At 47.6% G+C, this 18,396-nt stretch overlaps 1 protein-coding gene across 1 annotated transcript in view; it reads left to right on the top strand.

The window, feature by feature from the left end:
* Positions 1-18,396, top strand: part of DSG2 (desmoglein 2) — a 486,965-nt gene that overhangs the window by 340,042 nt on the left and 128,527 nt on the right. Inside the window, exon 9 of the mRNA XM_078687378.1 lies at positions 16,911-17,239. Within this exon, the coding sequence (XP_078543504.1) occupies positions 16,911-17,239 (329 nt within the window). The remainder of the gene's footprint in view (positions 1-16,910; positions 17,240-18,396) is intronic.

Here is an 18,396-nt window from a genome sequence, read left to right as displayed (position 1 = left end):
TGACTCTCACATACAATGTTTAATATGTATACATTGAAATAGCCTGCTGTAAAGTAGCTTTACGTCAAATGTCTGCATGAGAGAGAAACAGAAGAGGTCTGCTGCTTCAGCCGAGAGTTAAAAATCGATATTATGATCGCTGCGGACTGTAATCAGATCAACGAGTGCTCAGCTCAAGGACCTCCTCCCGGAGCACTTGAAGCTCGCATGCCTCAAGGGAGGGGGCGGGGCACGCGTAGCACTTCGCACGACTTCTGTGAAATGTTCCGGAACAGCCAATGTACGCAATGCATTTCTAGCGAGGGACTGACCTGTGCCCTTCCTGACCCCAAATAACTCTCTCCCAACCGTGTAAACACAGCCCGCTCTTTTTAAACTGTGCACTGAATATGGAGCACTGTATTTACACACATTGCAGTGTTATTGCAGAAATTGGTTCATTTCATTAAAAATCCATTTGTTCAGTAAAGCGCCACTTGCCAGCGAGGCTGCTTTCAAGCGCTGAATTGTTCTGACACAAGTTACGCAGCATACACCACATACCCAAGATGGGCATGGTGCAATACTGCTTGGCGGGCATACGGCTTCTGGTGCACGAGATTTACATTCTTAAGGTGTATTTGTTTGCGAGGGACGGTAGTCCGCAGCGCCTAGCAGCACTTTTGGCGCTATGGGCACATGCAGTGGGTTTGGAGAAGTGCCTTTGCCTGCTAGCCCCGAACTAGTCATAATAGGGGCAATAGTGCAATGCCCACAGCAAGCAGCGGGTGGGTTTGGAGAAGTGCCTTTGCCTGCTAGCCCCGAACTAGTCATAATAGGTGCAATAGTGCAATGTCCGCAGCAAGCAGCGGGTGCTGGTGAGATGCAGCGATGGGCATGCCTGGCTTAGCCGTGCAGTGATGCAGCCTGCAGTGAAAGGTCACCACGAGCGCAGTGTGCCAGCCAAGTGCGTGCGTCCACGGGTACAGCGCCCGCCACAGACTTCACAGCCTCTGGGCACAGGCTGGGAACAGAAGCGGTGAAGTTTCCAGTTGTGTAACGGCGTGGGGGGCTGATTTCTAATCCCACCTTCCTAATTTTACTTTATCGTGCGATCTTAACCACTTTCATTTCCCATCACCAGTTTGCCTCTGAAGTGCTTAAAGAGTGCTCAGAAATCCGTTAATTACATAACAAAAATCAGCACTATATAAAACAGACATGACAACCCTCAAGCCGCAGCTCTAAACGTTTTTACGAGGCTAGTCATAATAGGGGCATTAGTGCAATGCCCGCAGCAAGCAGCGGGTGGGTTTGGAGAAGTGCCTTTGCCTGCTAGCCCCGAACTAGTCATAATAGTTGCAATAGTGCAATGCCCGCAGCAAGCAGCGGGTGCTGGTGAGATGCAGCGATGGGCATGCCTGGCATAGCCGTGCAGTGATGCAGCCTGCAGTGAAAGGTCACCACGAGCGCAGTGTGCCAGCCAAGTGCGTGCGTCCACGGGTACAGCGCCCGCAACAGACTTCACAGCCTCTGGGCACAGGCTGGGAACAGAAGCGGTGAAGTTTCCAGTTGTGCGACAGCGTGGGGGACAGATTTCTAATCCCACCTTCCTAATTTTACTTTGTCATGCGATCTTAACCACTTTCATTTCCCGTCACCAGTTTGCCTCTGAAGTGCTTAAAGAGTGCTCAGAAATCCGTTAATTACATACCAAAAATCAGCACTATATAAAACAGACATGACAACCCTCAAGCCGCAGCTCTAAACTTCTTTACGAGGCGAGGGTTGAAGACAGACACGGACAGCTCTCTGTCTAAGGCAGCGCTCAAAACCATCGCCAGCCCGTCTCCCACACGCAGGGCGCCTGCCTGTTTATCAGTGCCCCTCTGCTAACTCCCCCTGCATTCCAAGAGGTGCGCGTCGCGATCCGCTCCTTTCGGCCATGCTGTCGGCAGAAGTTCACGCTCGCAAAGTTATCCTATGGGACAACGCGGCGCACGCAGCCAGGTCTTGTCTCCACATTCCAGCTCGTTGTGGGCTGAGACGACAGCTATAGTTCTCTGGCGAGAACGCGCGAGCTAAAAAGGGGCAAACACCAATAGCGGGATGTGAATCCAGGAAGCAGCCTGCAGCACCAAAAGGGCAAGTCATGGAGGCAACTGTCAGGGTGCATATAGAACAATAATAGAGGGGAGGCAGTGCCATACAGGATAAAAAAGATGTAGTGTACCATTATGCTGCAGACAGCCTGGGGAGCAATAAAGTGATGTGAACCCACTGAAGGCATTTAATAATGGCATGAGAACAACATCAAAGGCATCATGAAGTAACCACCAGACCCAGAGAACCCCCTTTCTCGTTCCCACCCAAACATCCACACAGTCAACAGTCTGGAAACTAGGAGCGAGCAAATGATGAACAGATAGTGTGCAGGCAGTGTGAAGTATGTGTCTTTCGCCCAACCAGATCCAAAGAAACCCCCCCCGACCCCCCCACCCCCTCAGCCAACAATTTGTGAAAAAGGAAACCCTGGTGCTGAAACAGCAAGGACTCAACGATGGGGACTGTGAGCATCAGCAATAACCCCACCACCACCCAACCACCCCACCAAACCAAAAAACAATTTCATAAGGATCACCAACCGCGCACCCACTCCAACCCCCCAAACAGGCTGAGATACCATCCCTACCCACCCCAGGAACTTGTAACTGGGAAGAGAGGACAAAACATTAAGAGAGGGAATTATCCCGTGAGGGCATGGCAAGGCTCAGCGTACACTCCTGCAGCAAAGCAGGGTGGCAAAACTAAATTATCAGTAGACAATATGTAGGAGAAACAAACAGTGTACATATCCCAGCATTTCAATTGTTATCACTAAGGTGACCAGTAGCAGCTAGCTGAGAACTAGATGGAGAGGAGCGTGAGGATTTGTCGAGTTTTTTGGTATAAGCAAGGGCGTCTCTGGGATCGGGGAATACAAGCGTCTTTGTGCCCTGCCTGACCCTCAGCTTAGCCAGATAGGCCATTGAATAAGAGACCTCATGTCTTTAAACAATCCTCTTTGCGGGCAAGAACTCACGCCAGGCAGCCTGGACCCTAAGAGTGTAATCCGGGTAGAATGAAAGGGAGTTCCCTTGATGGCTGATCTTGCCCATGTCGCGTGCTGCACGGAGGATAGCATCCCGGTCTCTAAAATTTAGATTTTTTGCGATGATGGGGCGAGGCGGCAATCCAGGACCAGGCCGCGGGCCAAGGGAATGGTGTGCACGTTCAACAATAAAAACTGAGGAGAGAACGGCACCAAAAAGTTCCTTGACAAGTTTCTCCACATAGTCCTCCATGCGGGAGATATTGGTGGATTCCGGAACCCCCGTTATGCGGAGTTTGCTCCGACGAGAGCGCGCCTCCAAATCTTCGTTTTTCTCGCGAATGACCGCTAGAATTTTGTCCATTTGCAACAATTTCTGGTGATCCTGTGTGACGGCATCCTCAGCGTCAGAGACCCTGGATTCAACATGGAGGAGACGATTGTCATGGGAGTCAACACGGGCCTTTACCGAGTCCAGTCGGGCGTAGAGCTGGTCCACTTGAGTTGCAATGCCAATGACTGTTGATTTCACATCGAGCATGATTGCCTTTGGGTCATCATCGCGAGCGAGAGGCGCATCCATGACGGGTAAAGGATCGCCACTGTCCGGGCTGGCACCATCCTTTCGAGTTGACCTACGGTGCACAAATTAAATTTTAGGCTGCTTAGGGTCTCTCCTCCCCGTTGTAGTGAAAAACAGATAGCAGACCGCACCTGGAGGCAGTGAAGAGGTGGAGCGACCGAAAGGAACCACCGTAGAGAATGCCACGGACCAGCCACCAAACACGAGTAAGGACCAGACCAGGAGGAACAGCCAAAGTTTCAAAATGTAAGTGCGGTCACAGTTGATCTCCAAGGGAAGTGGGCACAGGAGTGTTGACAAAAGGTGCAACTAATAACTTAGACGGTAGAACGCTAGCGAGAACACGGAATGCTTCTCCAGCACAGCGCCTCACCAGATCTGGGGGAACAAAGGGAGGCTGGCATGTATGTCAAGCACCACAGTGACGCAAGAAAATCCTTCGGCGTGAGACCCCCCCTGCAGGCACCAGTCGCGGCGAGGTTGAGCAAATAACTGAGAAGGCAAAAGGAGGCGCAGGATAGCTCCTTGGTGCCGCAGGTGTCTCCGGCGTGGGCACCAGCGTAGATTGAATGGAGACAGGTGCCTCCTGTAAACTGCGGCCAGGGCGAGGCAGCAGTACACAAAGCCTCTGTACCGGGGCAGCGACACAGCACGATCTCACAGCTGCGGCCCAAGCTCCCAGACAGCGACAGATGCGGCCAGTGAAAAGGAGCAGGCCCCACCGCAGGGGAGGGCAGCAAGTGTGGTGCTTAGCGGGCTCAGTCCCAGGGGCCGCAAAAGTTCCAGTTGCCAGCGGCAGGGGCCTGAAAAAAGTAGGTGGGGCAAACTGCGATGAGGCGTCACTGAAGGGGGTCCAAGGGCACACTCCTGAGTCCCAGGCCGGCCCAAGACATCACAGGCGGGGGCCACCAGAGCAGTACGCAGGGCGAATCCAGTGGGGGCCCAGAGCGTAGATTGAATAGAGACAGGTGCTCCTGTAAACTGCGGCCAGGGCGAGGCAGCAGTACACAAAGCCTCTGTACCGGGGCAGCGACACAGCACAATCTCACAGCTGTGGCCCAAGCTCCCAGACAGCGACAGATGCGGCCAGTGAAAAGGAGCAGGCCCCACCGCAGGGGAGGGCAGCAAGTGTGGTGCTTAGCGGGCTCAGTCCCAGGGGCCGCAAAAGTTCCAGTTGCCTGCGGCAGGGGCCTGAAAAAAGTAGGTGAGGCGTCACTGAAGGGGCTCCAAGGGCACACTCCTGAGTCCCAGGCCGGCCCAAGACATCACAGGCGGGGGCCACCAGAGCAGTACGCAGGGCGAATCCAGTGGGGGCCCAGAGCCCAACACCCCCGGGTCGCAAATGGAGCCCCGGCCTCCAGTGGTGTAGAGGCCCGAATCTCACGGGTCACGGACTGCAGGATCCTAGGCACGGCAGAGGGGTGGGCACCCCCACACTGCAGCAGGGGAGAGGCTGGGGGATGCACGCCAAACCGGAGCCACACTAGCAGGGAGACAAAGTGGGTTCACCGCGCCCGGGCGCCCGTGGCCGCCGTGCAGTGCAACCTGGTTGTGAGGGAAGATGGCACCCTGGCCGCAGCAGCCCGTGCTGGGCCGTACAGCGCGTAAACCTCCAACCACGCCAGAGATGGACGCCGCAGCTGCACCACTCACCGAAGGAAGTCCACTGACGTCCAGCTGGCAGTAGAGCGCACCGGGAGCCCTGCTCGGGAGGCGAAGGAGGAGGGCCGACCCCGGCCGGCCGCGGTGCGCAGATCAGGCGTTATCATCGGGCTGTGTAGATCGGGCACCAGTTGTCGCCAGGAGATGTGACCGGAATCAGACGACTCCGCCTGGAACGCCAAGTAAGAACATGCTGTTAGATTGCAGTTGTAAGTCCGTTGTCAGCAGGATGGTGAAGGATTATGGAGCTTGGTCGGCAGAGCCCACTCAGAGTGTGGCCATCTTGCAGCAGGCCAAGCCACGTCCCCTACCTCTTTATGTGAACCCATTGAATATAGCAGCATATCCCGGTGCCGAGGGCTGTAACAGTTCATCTAGGCCCTATTTCCCCTATAACAAGGCTGAAGGGCCTATAGTAACTGTCACAGTCAGAGACAAAAGGGCTATAATTATAGGAACATTCCACCCACTGAGGATAGAATGTCCTAAGCTAAACAAGGAGAAATAGAAAAACAAGTATAGGAATGTGCACCAGAATGTTTGTACCAGCGAATTCATTTTTGTCATTGTAACTCCCAGCATTCCATTGTTCGAAATAGAATTGGAACATTGGACTGTTGAGAGCTCATTGCAAGACGGTGGAACTGCATTGGCCTGTTAAGCTGGTATACACCAGCTGCTCTCAACTTTACAATATCCTAAATCTCTGAGACTTTCTTTACTCTGATTCTCCTGAATATGAAAAGTGGGGCAGAGGCTGTGGACCAGGGCTCACAAGAAATTTCCCCACATCTGTAATAATGACTGCTTGCATTATGTAGGTACAAGTTACGTTTATTTCTTTCAGCTCTAGACACGTCCTGCTCCCCCAGCATCTCATGACAACTACACCACTTCCACAGTTGAACTGTCACCAGTGGAAATCTAGTGTGGTGTTATGCATTGAGCCAATGACATTAGAAGAACCTGTTTGCTTCACAATGCCTAAACCTCAGGCTTGTGATGCAAACTACATTGCATCATTGCAATACATCTTCCTCTCTCAAATTTGAAAATACAGAAAACATTTAAAATGGCATGAGTGCCTCGTGCCTTGCATCATGATAAATAAAATTGTGTATAAAAGCTTAAAGCATTAAGACTGGCATTAATACCACACGATATAAGAGACAACCCTGTACAAAGAAAAATTTAATTAGTTTCATATGACATCAATATACAGAAACATGCCAACAACAATGGACTAAACGTTGATTTTATAGTCATCATATTTCCTCAGTTTGGTAATGACTCTACCAAACCTACCGTTTTTGCTTTGGCAGCTATTAGTTTTGTCCAACTTTTTAGACACACCAAGCTCGTTTCCTTGTTCACAACCGCCATTAGTTGGTGAACCAATAGAAACTGGCATGTCACACAAACCATCATCCTATTCACCATTCAAATCTCTTGGATCATTCCCCTCTTAATCAAAATCCAACCAATCATTACTATTAAATTTGTAGTCCGGTAACTTCTCCCTAGGATGACATTTTGCCACTTTGCTCATGTGCCAAACCTTCCCATCGCTTAGTTTAACTGAATTACAAAAAATGTCATGGATACACATGGGTTGTGAAAATCTACTCTCACTTTTATTATTCTTTCCTACCTTAACCCAATCACCACACTTCATTACCACTGTTTTGTATCCATACTTTGCCATGCTATTCCTTGTAAGATTTTTTGGCCAAGACTATTTTGTTTGTCACAAGTTCTGGAAACCATTCTGTTTGTTTGTAAGAAGTCATCCAACTCAAATCCTTGCTTAAAGCCTGCCTTTCCTACATCATTGTAAATGGACTTTTGCCAGTAATAAAGCTGAGAGTGATCAAATTAATTTACAAATCTCACCTTCCCAATCTAATGTATTACCTGTGGACATTTGTATGCTTCCTTTGAGCACCCTGTTAAAGCGGTCAACTTAACCATTTCCTTCGGGGTGATAAACCGATTGAGTTTTGTGCACAGTAGCATTACATTCCGAAAATATCTTAAAACAAGCAGACAAAAATCGCGGGCGGTTATCCATGAGGACACATTTGGTAGCCCTTCGCTCATGAAGATGCTTGTTCAATCAGGACTGCGCACAACTTTAATCACTGACCATTTTGAAAAGTGGTTCACAAGTACTAAAATGTACTTGAACTCGCCATCAGTACATTCCACGGGTCCTACAACATCCACACCAATTCTCTGCCATGTCATATTTGGACTCTCAATGGGACTTAAAGGTCTTGAGACACTTATCTAAATTGTTACATTCAACGCATTCACAAACTAAAATCTCAATTTGATTGTCAAGACCCAGCCACCAATAATTGTATTTCACTTTGGATACAGCAAGATGTCTCTGATGGCATCATTTTAGTAACTTTTTCCTTAAGGTAACGTGGAACTACCCTTCCACATCTGAATAACTGGTTATCCTCAAAACACAGCCCATTTCTTACTTCCAAAAATATTAATTATTCTGATTTAAGATCAACTTTATTAGGCCAGACTTAGTTCAGTAACTTGCAACTTTCTTTAAACCATCATCCTTATTTGTATGGTTCTTCCACTCCGTAAGTGTTCTAAACCACCATCAAATAGCAATGCTACTTTGGCATCCTCTTGCATCATTCCATCTTCTTTTATGTTGTGTAAAGGCAATCTGTTTAGAAAATTTGCTTAATTCAATGCACACATGACTATGGCCCACATACGCTAAAATAAAATCAGAATATAAGCACTTGACAACACTATGCAACAATACTGTGAATCTACAGATCTATATATAATCGTTCATATAATCATTCAAAGTGTACTTAAAACCCCACAGATGTAACAGTGTACTTAAAACCCCTCAAATGTAACCGCTGATAAATGCAACTAAACCAACGATATCAAAGATGTGGTCCTCAGAGTTTCCCAAAAATAAACACTTAATGCAGGTACAGATGCCGTAGCATAGAATAGTGCCCAAAACAATAGCTGAAAAGCACAAGTTACCAAAATATGCTGAGGGCTGCAGTGGAAAGATCTAGTAAACACACTGCCACAGAGGGGGGAAAAATAGCACCTTTTTTTACATTTTTTTAAAAATAAATAAATGTTAACCAAAAATATTTTAGGCACTGCATCATAGTCACACCATTGGTTGCTGATTGCTTCCTGTACGATTCCTCACAAAAATGATTGCCCACGTTGACTTCTCACCTCAGCGTGCAGCCTTCAAGCCACTAATTTTAACTTCCAAAATGGCCACTATAACGTCCTGTGGTGACATTTTCTCGGGAGATTAAGCTTGTACAGCAGACATGAAGCACATAGGTTTGAGCAGGGCTGGAGCTTGGACAACGGCGTCCAGTGCATCACCTCACAAACGCCCACAGCCCGACATCCTCATTTGCCGCCTCACACCACAGGGAATACAACTCAGGAGGACCGCCGTCGCAACCCGCAAAGAGTCACTATCCAGTGCTGGTTCTGCTGAATCCCGACTCAGCTGCTCCAAAAATGCACATGTTCATGAGAAGTGCCAAACTCCGTCTACAAGAATCATGGGAAATTCAGCACAGCAGCCTTCCTCAGTGAATTGGGTGGTCCACGCAGTAACTTGATTAGCGACCAAAGATAGTGGAGCACTTGGGCAGAATTTGCTCGGTCACCAATGGAATTCTAGCATGGTGTGATGCATGGGGTCAATGACATTTGAAGAACCTATCTGATAGAGACTATTAGCCGCAGATTCCTTCACGTAGAATTATCCCCAGGCGTGAGACTGGATCCTGAGGTTTTTTTGCCACAGCATCCCTGCGCGCCTGGGGGACGGCATCACCTGACTCCGCCCAGACGTTGTCCACGTATGTGACGTCAGTGAGGTCACATAAGTCCCGCCTACGGCCGTTTTTTTTCATTTTCCACATGCAACGTGGATCCGGATCGTGCTCTGGGCCTGTTTAGGCCCTTTATTCCCTTTACGCTATTGTGTGTGAGTGGGGACAGTGTGCTAATGCCTTCGGGCTTTAAGACGTGCTCGTCTTGTGGACGCCTGATGTCGGCGATGGACCCTCACCTCATCTGCATGTGGTGTTTGGGGGAACACCCCGACTCCACTGATCGTGAAGCGTGCTAGCAGATGAAACCGAAGTCCCGGCGGGAGCGTCGGATGAAACTTCTTTCGGCCCGCATGTCCAGGTCGGCGTCCTCACCCCGCCCGGCCCCTGCGGAGGGTACTCGAACCCGCTACTTCCCTCGTCGACATCGTCACTCTCCGAGGTCACAGGAGCGCCGCTCACCGGTCGGTAAGTGTCGCAGTTTATCCCCAATGGTCGGTTCCCGCCCTGTTGCGGGCAAGGGCTCTCTGCGGGTGGTGCGGCCCCGCGTGTCGTCCCCCTATCTGCCGTTTCTCGGTGTGGGGGTGACTAGAGCACAGATGGAGACATATACGACGGCTTTGCAGGCCTCGCTGACTTCTCCTCCTCCTCCTTCCCTTCCTGGGACGTCAGCGGATGCCTTCCAATGTGCGGGGCCGTCCGTGGCGTCGCCGGCGGTTCTGGCCTGGCACCGACTGGCTGGGATCCAGGTTTGGAGGATGTGGTGCCGTTGGGATGCGGACCTTCGGGGGTCCCTCCTTCAGACCACAGCGCCTCTGCTATGCCGTAAACTCCCGCGGGAGTTGCTGTGGTGTCGCGGGAGGTCGCCGGGGCTCGGTTGCACCCCTGAGACCCTCTCGACCCTCTGGACAGGTGACAATCTTGTCTGAGGCCGAGGTGACGCCGCTTTGGTGCCGTGGTGGCTGGCCCTGGGGTCGGTGGAGGGCCCCTCTCGTCCCATCATGGGTCGAGGCTGGCGGGGGACTCCTCGTCCCTCCCCGGGGCCCTCTCATTCCTCCACGCAGGTGGCTGCCTCGTCGGAGGTTAGGCCAGTGCGTTTCCGGCACCGCCTCGGCTCCGGCCCAGCCGCTGTCTCCTGCGCCGAGCAGCGGAGGTCGTTCCTGCGCCTCCCCTGGCGTCAGACGACAAAGTTCTGCCTCGGAATGCGGACTCTACGGCACTAGGATGGCGTCGGGTCGTTGACTCGTTCTCGGACGCCTCATCTCCAGAGGTTCAACCCTTGTTGGTGTCATCCTCCCCGGAGACAGGCCGGCCCGTTGTGGCTTTTTCCCTGGCGTCATCTAAAGATGGCTCTACGCCATCTCCGTGGCTGCGGTCTTCACCAGAGGAGCCGCAGGTCCCCCACTCCTGGGTCCCTCTTCCTTCTTTCCGGACCTGGACCTTCCTCCCTCCGGTTGGCTTGAGGGATGGCCATCTTAGCTTGCAGCCGTCGCCTACCGAGGTGCTGCTTTCCCCTCAGCGGGGCCCCACGAAGGTGGGTGAAGCCTTCGCTCGCGCTGTTTCCACGGCTGTGGGAATTTTGCACATGGGTGATCCAGCTACCCAGTTCTCTGTGGACCATCTTCTGGAGGTTCACCATCAGGGATCTGGTGGTAGGGAGCTGCTTCCCTTCAAGGGTTTTCTCCATTCTTCTCTCTCCCCAACACCTTCTGCACTGCCACCATCCGGTGAGGTGTGATCCGGTGTGTCTTTCCCTCCACACCTCTACCAGGGGCCCCCTTTTGCAAAATGCCTTCCCCTCTCTGCTGACGCTGTTGTCTCCCCCGTCACGTGAGGCCCGCTGGCTGGACTCCTGGGGGTGCAATATGTTTGCCTCAACCAGTGCCTCTCTGTGGGCCCTTAACAAGCTGTGTGTCCTGGCTAAGGCCACTTCTTGTTTGTGGGACTCGGCGGAGTCCCTTATGTCTGCTTCTTCTCATCGCAGCCAGGAGTGCGTTTTCAGATACACAAGTAACGAGGTATTAAGCAATTTTTTTAGAGGGTCCTTATAGTTCGGACCCGTGGCGCTGAGAATTTCACATATTGGAGAAAGAACTGGCATTCATTTTACAGCCTGGTAATTTGTGCATTATTGGCTTCCTGTAACAGTGACGACAGACAGGTTGGCAACATATAGTCTCAAATTGTGTAATTGTTACGTGGTTACAGTGGGTTTTTTAGGTTCACACATGAAGTGACACCAGATTGTTTTGACGTTTTTTTTTTTTAATTCGCTAAGCTGTCTTTGTTTGTAACACGTGAGTTATTTTACACTATTTTACACTAACACTGTGTGTTCTGTGTGTCACTGGTGAAAGGTGAGGTGGGCATAGGTACCAACACATTTGGTTCATCAGTTGCATTCCACCAAATTTTATTGAGTCATGTTCCATCATTGCTGTGCTTTAATGTTGTGCTTCTATAATTTCTTTTATTTTTATAGTTTCTCTGAAGAAGGGATCATGCATCCCGAAATGCATTGGGACAGTCAACAAAGAGATTAACGTCATTTATTTTGTGAATTGTACCAGTTTATGTATTTTATTTTTAACATTATTGTCTAGCATACTACCAAAATTGTAACAAAGTATGCACACAATGATTTTGTTGTATAGTATGAAAAGTTTAGTTTGTTGTTGAATTAAAATGTCACAATGAAGGTCAAGTCATATGATTGTGTGAGAATTAATAGAGCAAACTTTTTGCACCCAGCAGTGCGGGCAGGGCCAAGTGATTATGTACACTTGCTTTATTTGGTTGTGTTGAGCTTGAAGCATTTTTTCTTTCATCCAAGCAGCGACATTGCGCATGCAGTTGGCGATGTTTGCTAATATGGTGCTGTTTGAGTTGGTAAGGGTAGGATGAGCTGTGTCTCGTCGGTGTAGGATACTATGTTGATGCCGTGGGCTCTGATGATGTCTGCGAAGGGCATCATGTAGACATTTAAGAGTGTTGGGCTGAGTGACAATCCTTGAGGGACTCTGCAGATCAGTTTGTTGGGTTCTGAGGTGTATGGCGGAATTCTAACTCGTTGAGTTCTGACTGTGAGGAAGGAGGATATCCACGTGAGGGCTGGTCCCCAGATACCAGAGTACTGAAGCTTTCTGATGAGTGACTTGTGGGAAGCCATATAGAAAGCTGCGAAGAGGTCGAGGAGGATGAGTGCAGCTGGTTCTCCTCATTGAGGATTCTTCTAATGTCATTTGTGGCAGCAGTGAGGGCTGTCTCTATGCTGTGGTTGTTGCGAAAGCCTGATTGAGAGCTGTGTTTGAGTTGATGGAGTTCTAGGGGAACTGCGAGTTGGGTATTGATGGCTTTCTCAATGACTTTAGCTGTAAAAAGGCAGTCGCAAGATGGGTCCATAGCTGCAGCAAAGAGGAGATGATTGTTCTTCCAAGGTTGTATATGAAGTGGGGTCATGGGTATGAGGGAGCTCCTAAATGGATGGCATTCATTAGGTTGGTGGTTTCTTCGTTCAAGAGGGCTTTCCAGTTGCTTAGCTGCTGTTTTGCGATGAAGGAAGGGTCTGACTGGGCGTTGGAGTTCTTATCGCTATGCTATGGGTCCAATGTGTTGTAGATCTTGGCAATCTTCTGTTCGAAGAAGTTTGAGAGGTTGTTGCAGAGTGCTTGGGATGGAATGATGTCATTGTTGGCAGTTGCGGGATTGGAGAGTTCTTTGCCTTTGTTGGAGCTGGCTTTGAGTCTGAGAGTTGGGGCCTTTTTTGCTGCGTCTTGTAGTTGTTGGTGGTAGATGTTGAGGGTGGCTCTGTATGTAGATCTTGCAATGGTGTTTTTGTCAAGTCTCCATTTTCTTTCAAGTTGTTTGAAGTGGTGTTTGGACTGCCTGAGGTTGTTTTTGTACCATCTGGGACATTTATTGAAGAGCTTGGTATCAACATCAAGGTTCTCAGTGTGTTTGGGTGAGCATTCCTGTAGGGTTTTGGTGCAGTTTGGTGTTTTTCTGGTGTGGTGGCTTGGTAGGTGGGTATCTTAAGATGTATGATATAGTGGTCAGACCATGCGATTGGGGTCGTGTGGATGGTGGTGATCCTGTTGAGGGAGAAAATAGAGTTGAGGGTGTTGCCTGCTGTCAGTAAGAGGTTGTCGAGGAGGGATGTGGGGTTAAAGTCTTTGGTGTCGTCAAGTTAGATATTGAGATCCCTGAGGAGGATGTAGTTGGTTGATTTGACAGAGAGGAGAGTGATGACGTTTGCAATGTCGTTGCAGAATTCCGCTTGGGATGGTAGCTGAGGGTTATCTTAAGGATGGCTTTGTGATCCGTTCGTATTTTGAAGTGGATGTGTTCCATGAGGTTGGTGTCAGAGTCCTTAGAGGTGGTGCAGCCAATTGTGTTTTGTAGATGATCGAGAGTCCTCCGGTTAGTTTGTGGGTTCAGTCCTAGAATATGTTTTTGTAGGCGGGCAGGATGAATGATACTATATCCAGATGGAGGCTGGGTTGAGCCATGTTTTGGTTGTGCTGCTGTTGAGGAGTTCCCTGATTTTGGTGGTGTTTCTCAAGGGATCAGATTTTGATGAGAATGGCAATCAGTTAATGTGGAGTGATGGCGTGCGTCGGTTGTTTGGATGTGGAAGTGTCTGCATCTGAGGTTTCGCAGGTGGAATTGCAATGGGTAAAGGAGAAAGGACCTAATATGGTGTTGAAGGATGTGCGACAGCAGCATGTTTGCTGGTATGTTTTTTTGAGGTCACGGAGGAGTAGTGGCAGAGTTCTTTGGCTCCAGTGGTGGATGTGGTTGTGTTTTGAATGGTTGTTGGGTCAGGGTTCCTGGTGCTGGTAGCAGTCCAGGCGCAGACGGGCGTGCCTTTGTTACACCCACAGCCTGAATTAAGTAGGTCCTAGGATGGGCAGGGCTTCAGTTGGTGGGAAGAATAGTGAGCGGCAAAACCCGGGCAATGGTAATGTCATTGGTCAAATGGCAGCAACATGATCAGGCTGGAATAAGCAGGAACTGGAGGCCACTGGTTAAGTGTCAAGCTTGATGCCCAGGTGCATACTCAAGTTGGATAAATTCATGGTCTTTTGCCTTGCTGAAATGTTAATCTATCAATCAACACAAATATTATGTCCCCTGAAATTAAATTTTATTTGAAGTTGCAGTGTGTTGCTCTATAGCAGTGGTTCATTTTCATGCTTGTCCACAGAGTCATTGCTAATTACCCTGACCAATTTGGAGCACAGTTGAGTAAGACATTAAAATCTTTTCTCCAGACAAATATTTACATTGGGCGGTGGGTACACATCCACATTAATTACCTAAATACACATATCAATTCAACTACTAATTATATTTTACAAATTAGCAATTTAAGGTATATTTTTTGCAGGGTCTCTTCAATCTTGTTCTCACTTGTCACAATGAATGTGCTAGTGGAGTAACATAGTAAGATTGGTGCCCAATTGCAAATTTTATACAGCCTTCTACTAGATCAGACAGGCTTGTGTTGTAAATAGCACCTGCATATTTCCCCAAATTTGACAATTAGAATGATACACCCTATGGTGATATTGAAGCATAAAGGGTTACCAAAATGTTATTCCAGCCATCAAAATCGCTGCATGCAGTCACCTTGAAGAGAACTTTCCTCTTGTGGCATGAAATGTAATAAATTCATATGGTGCACATACATTCAGCACATCCAAAATATGACATCAGTTGTCTATTGATGTTCCTAACAGCACTCTATACCATGAGTCCCCTTTTGCTTTGCAATGGCCATATCTGTATCCCTTGAGGATGTGCTACTGCCTTCTAGTCTCACCCATCAATCAAGAAATGTTACTGACCACTCACTGATGTTGTCCCATCGAACTAAAATCTTCACAAGTCGAATTGGATTCAGTGATGGAAACATCTGAATCATTTAAAAAGCCACTGCAGTTGCAGAGATGCTCCCCACACCGTCACTTTAGATTAACGGCTAAGGTAGAACAAAATGTGTAACCTCTACGAGTAGTCTATGATCAGAATATAAGGTTTCACCCCAAATATTTGGTGCTCTAAAATGCCCAAACGAAACACCTAGGATACTTCCCGCAAAGTCTTGGGCCTCAACAGTTCCATCAATCCCCTTGAAAAACAAAGTGACCATTTGAGTCCTTAACTGATCCCTGAACTTCATCTCACTGGTACAGCCCCTAACTGAACACCAGTGACTGGATATCTATTGACTGAACATCCACGTCACAGCAATGCCTAAGTGTGCCTTGTCCTTTTTACCTTTAGTTTGGGATCTACAAGACGGAGTCAAGGATTTATGGAAGTGGGAACATCCGTGGTACCAAAGGCTTCCACAAAGGTCTTTGGTAGCATTGGTCCAAAGTGGAAACGGATTTGTTCTGAATTACTGGCGCTGGTTTGACTAAAAAGATGGCTCAAACAGATTCACAGTCAGGATGACCTCCTGCTGATAACCAAACTGGAGTTTATGCTACTGGAGTGCAGACCAATTGCCTCGGGGTACCACTGGGACTCAAGAACGGGGAAAACAAGCGTGGTAGTGTCACAGAATGGGTTGATGATGATTTAGGCTTATCCTGACATTGACTTAAGGTGATTCATCAACTCAACACCTAGGTTATTTACTTGCTTCCTTCTGTGCAACAAATTCATGTGTTCAACCAAATAGTTGTATATTTGATAGTATTGTATATTTGCTTCACACTGAGGCATGCATTACCTTGGCAGATGGACCTCGTCAGACTCTATATAAATGCAATTTAAACATAATGCAGGATGTGTGGGAGGGGTGAATTTCTCCAAAATAACCGAATCGAAATACTCTCCCATCCACCACACATTTAGGTTTTGGAAAATACCCATTCCCATGACCTCCAAGCAGTTCACAGGGTTTGGAAAAAACACTACAGCACTCCTCTTCCATCTCCTTTCCTTGTGAGCCACACATCTTGCATACAGAATAGCACAATGTCCCAGATATGGTTAAGGCAAAGAACCTCAGTTATGGTGACTGACTGGACCGTACTGGGGAAAGACTATATGCAATCTCACCATAGGGGTACAGTTAAAAGGACTGTGCGACATAGCCTCCACACCCAACCATGATGTAGCCTGTGTTGAGAGGCCAATGAGGGTACACTCCAGTTGTCCCATTTACACCAGAGCACACATTTCTGATATTAATAGAAATCAATTGTACATGGAGCACCTTAAATGAACCTACATGAGTGTTGAGCTCACTGGAGGAAAAGCTCAGGGCAGCGCTGAAAAACATACTAGAGCACAGCGGCACAGTTTCCGACAGCTATCTAGACAGCTTTCATCCTGATATTTTTAATATTAGATAAATCATATGTAAAAAAAAATTGGTTTTGATAGCCCTTTCATATGGAACAGTTACTGAAATAAGGGTTCCATTGGGAAAGGTCTCTGCAGCATAGTGCAGAAATCCTGCATTTCAAATAGCACATGCCACATTTTAAGGAAAGAGTGAGATGGGTTCATCTTTTAGTCCAGTACCTCATATATGCACGTTGTACAACTAGGTGGAAACTTTGTCTTCAATTAGCCAATGGGCTGTTTTTACGAGAGAAAAAAATCTTATTTTTAACATTTGTACTTTTTTCATGTAATATGTCTAAAGATACGCTACTTTATGAATGTTTCTGGCCTATGTTGAAATTTTGATGAACCCTTTTCTCTTGCTTTCTAGGAAGTTGATTATGAAGAATTACAAAACATGGAACTGAATGTTGTTGTGTCTAATAAGGCTTCTTATCATAGCTCGATTACTACTAGCAGCAGTACTGGAGGTGGTGGTGGTGGTGGCGGTGCTGCTGGTGGTGGTGGTGGTGGCGGTGGTGGAGCAAAATCGGTTCCAATCAAAGTAAAGGTAAAAAACGTGTCTGAAGGTCCTATGTTCCGGCCAAAAAGAAAATCTTTTTCTGTAAGTGAAAATAAAAAGAGCACCACAAAGTATCAGATAATTGGAAGTTATCCAGCAACTGATGGAGACACTTTACAAAATGCTAAGAATGTCAGGTAAGAGATCAAATTTTGCTGTGTGGATTTTTTTAATAGCCGATTGATAACACTGCATTTATTTTGTATATATTCATTTTTGCATTATGTTCCAGTTATAGCTGATTTTATAATGCTTACTGTAGGGATCCACAATGTATCTTGGTGACCCTAAAAAGGAGGTTTGTGTAGGTTTTTATTCCTGTGCTTTTAGGGGTTTAACTTTGAATCTTGTGCCACTCTCTATCCACAAGTGCCATTTTATTTGTTTTATTCTAAAATAATGCTAAAAATGACTGATCAACTACATGTGCAATAAAATAGTGTGTTAAAATAAATACAAATAAATCTGCTTCAAATATCAGGGTTTCTAACTCCTTTATCTTATATATACAGCATTTATATGATCAAAATGTGCCAGGTTTGCCAAAGTATGAATTTTAAATTAAATCACCAATATCTATAAACAAATGATCAGAAGAGTGAAAGGTTTCTGATAAATACTTGTAACCACAGATTCCTCACCCTAAAAAAATGCCCAGGCGCCAGATAGATAAGGAGATATTTCATTGTGGTCCTCCTGCCTGCTGTTTGGCGGCGCTATGCGGCTCCAAGATGGCTCTATATCTCCCTGGAAGTGACAGAGCAAAGCCATATATAAGCAGCACTCCTGTGCACTGATGTCGGTTCCTTTCTTTCTGTGCCTTTCAATGTAGCCCCATTCCTAAATGTGTCAATTTTCTGATGACTTCCAAACTTCATACAGTGTGCTAGACAACCTCTCCCCAAAATAAAACAGGACTCAACTTGTGTTGAGACTGCAGGAAGCCGATGTCTGTCATAGATCTTCATGGGGCGTGCAGTGGGACACAACTCTCTTAGTCATTTGAGAAGGGAACACTTCTCAATCCAAAGGCGGTTTGTAAGCGGAATGTGAAGCTGTGCGACTCATAGCAAAATAAATTGCTGCCTTTCCATAGGGCCCAGACTCAGTCCAGATATCGGGACGTCCTGCGACCATTCCAGTTCTCACTCAGTCTTCAAGTAAGTCCAAGTCCAAACACATTCAAAAAAAGTTCAAGCAACATTCGACCCTGTCCTGCCACTCCAACTTCAGCGAGAATGCAGAAGGGTGTGAAGATGCAAGCCTCTCTTGCTAGTCACTGAGCAGATTCCTC

This window comes from Lissotriton helveticus, chromosome 4_1, assembly GCF_964261635.1.
Source record: "Lissotriton helveticus chromosome 4_1, aLisHel1.1, whole genome shotgun sequence".
NCBI classification, from domain to species: Eukaryota; Metazoa; Chordata; class Amphibia; order Caudata; family Salamandridae; genus Lissotriton; species Lissotriton helveticus.
Note: the sequence above shows the minus strand (reverse complement) of the source record. Positions and strands in the feature narration are given on the sequence as shown.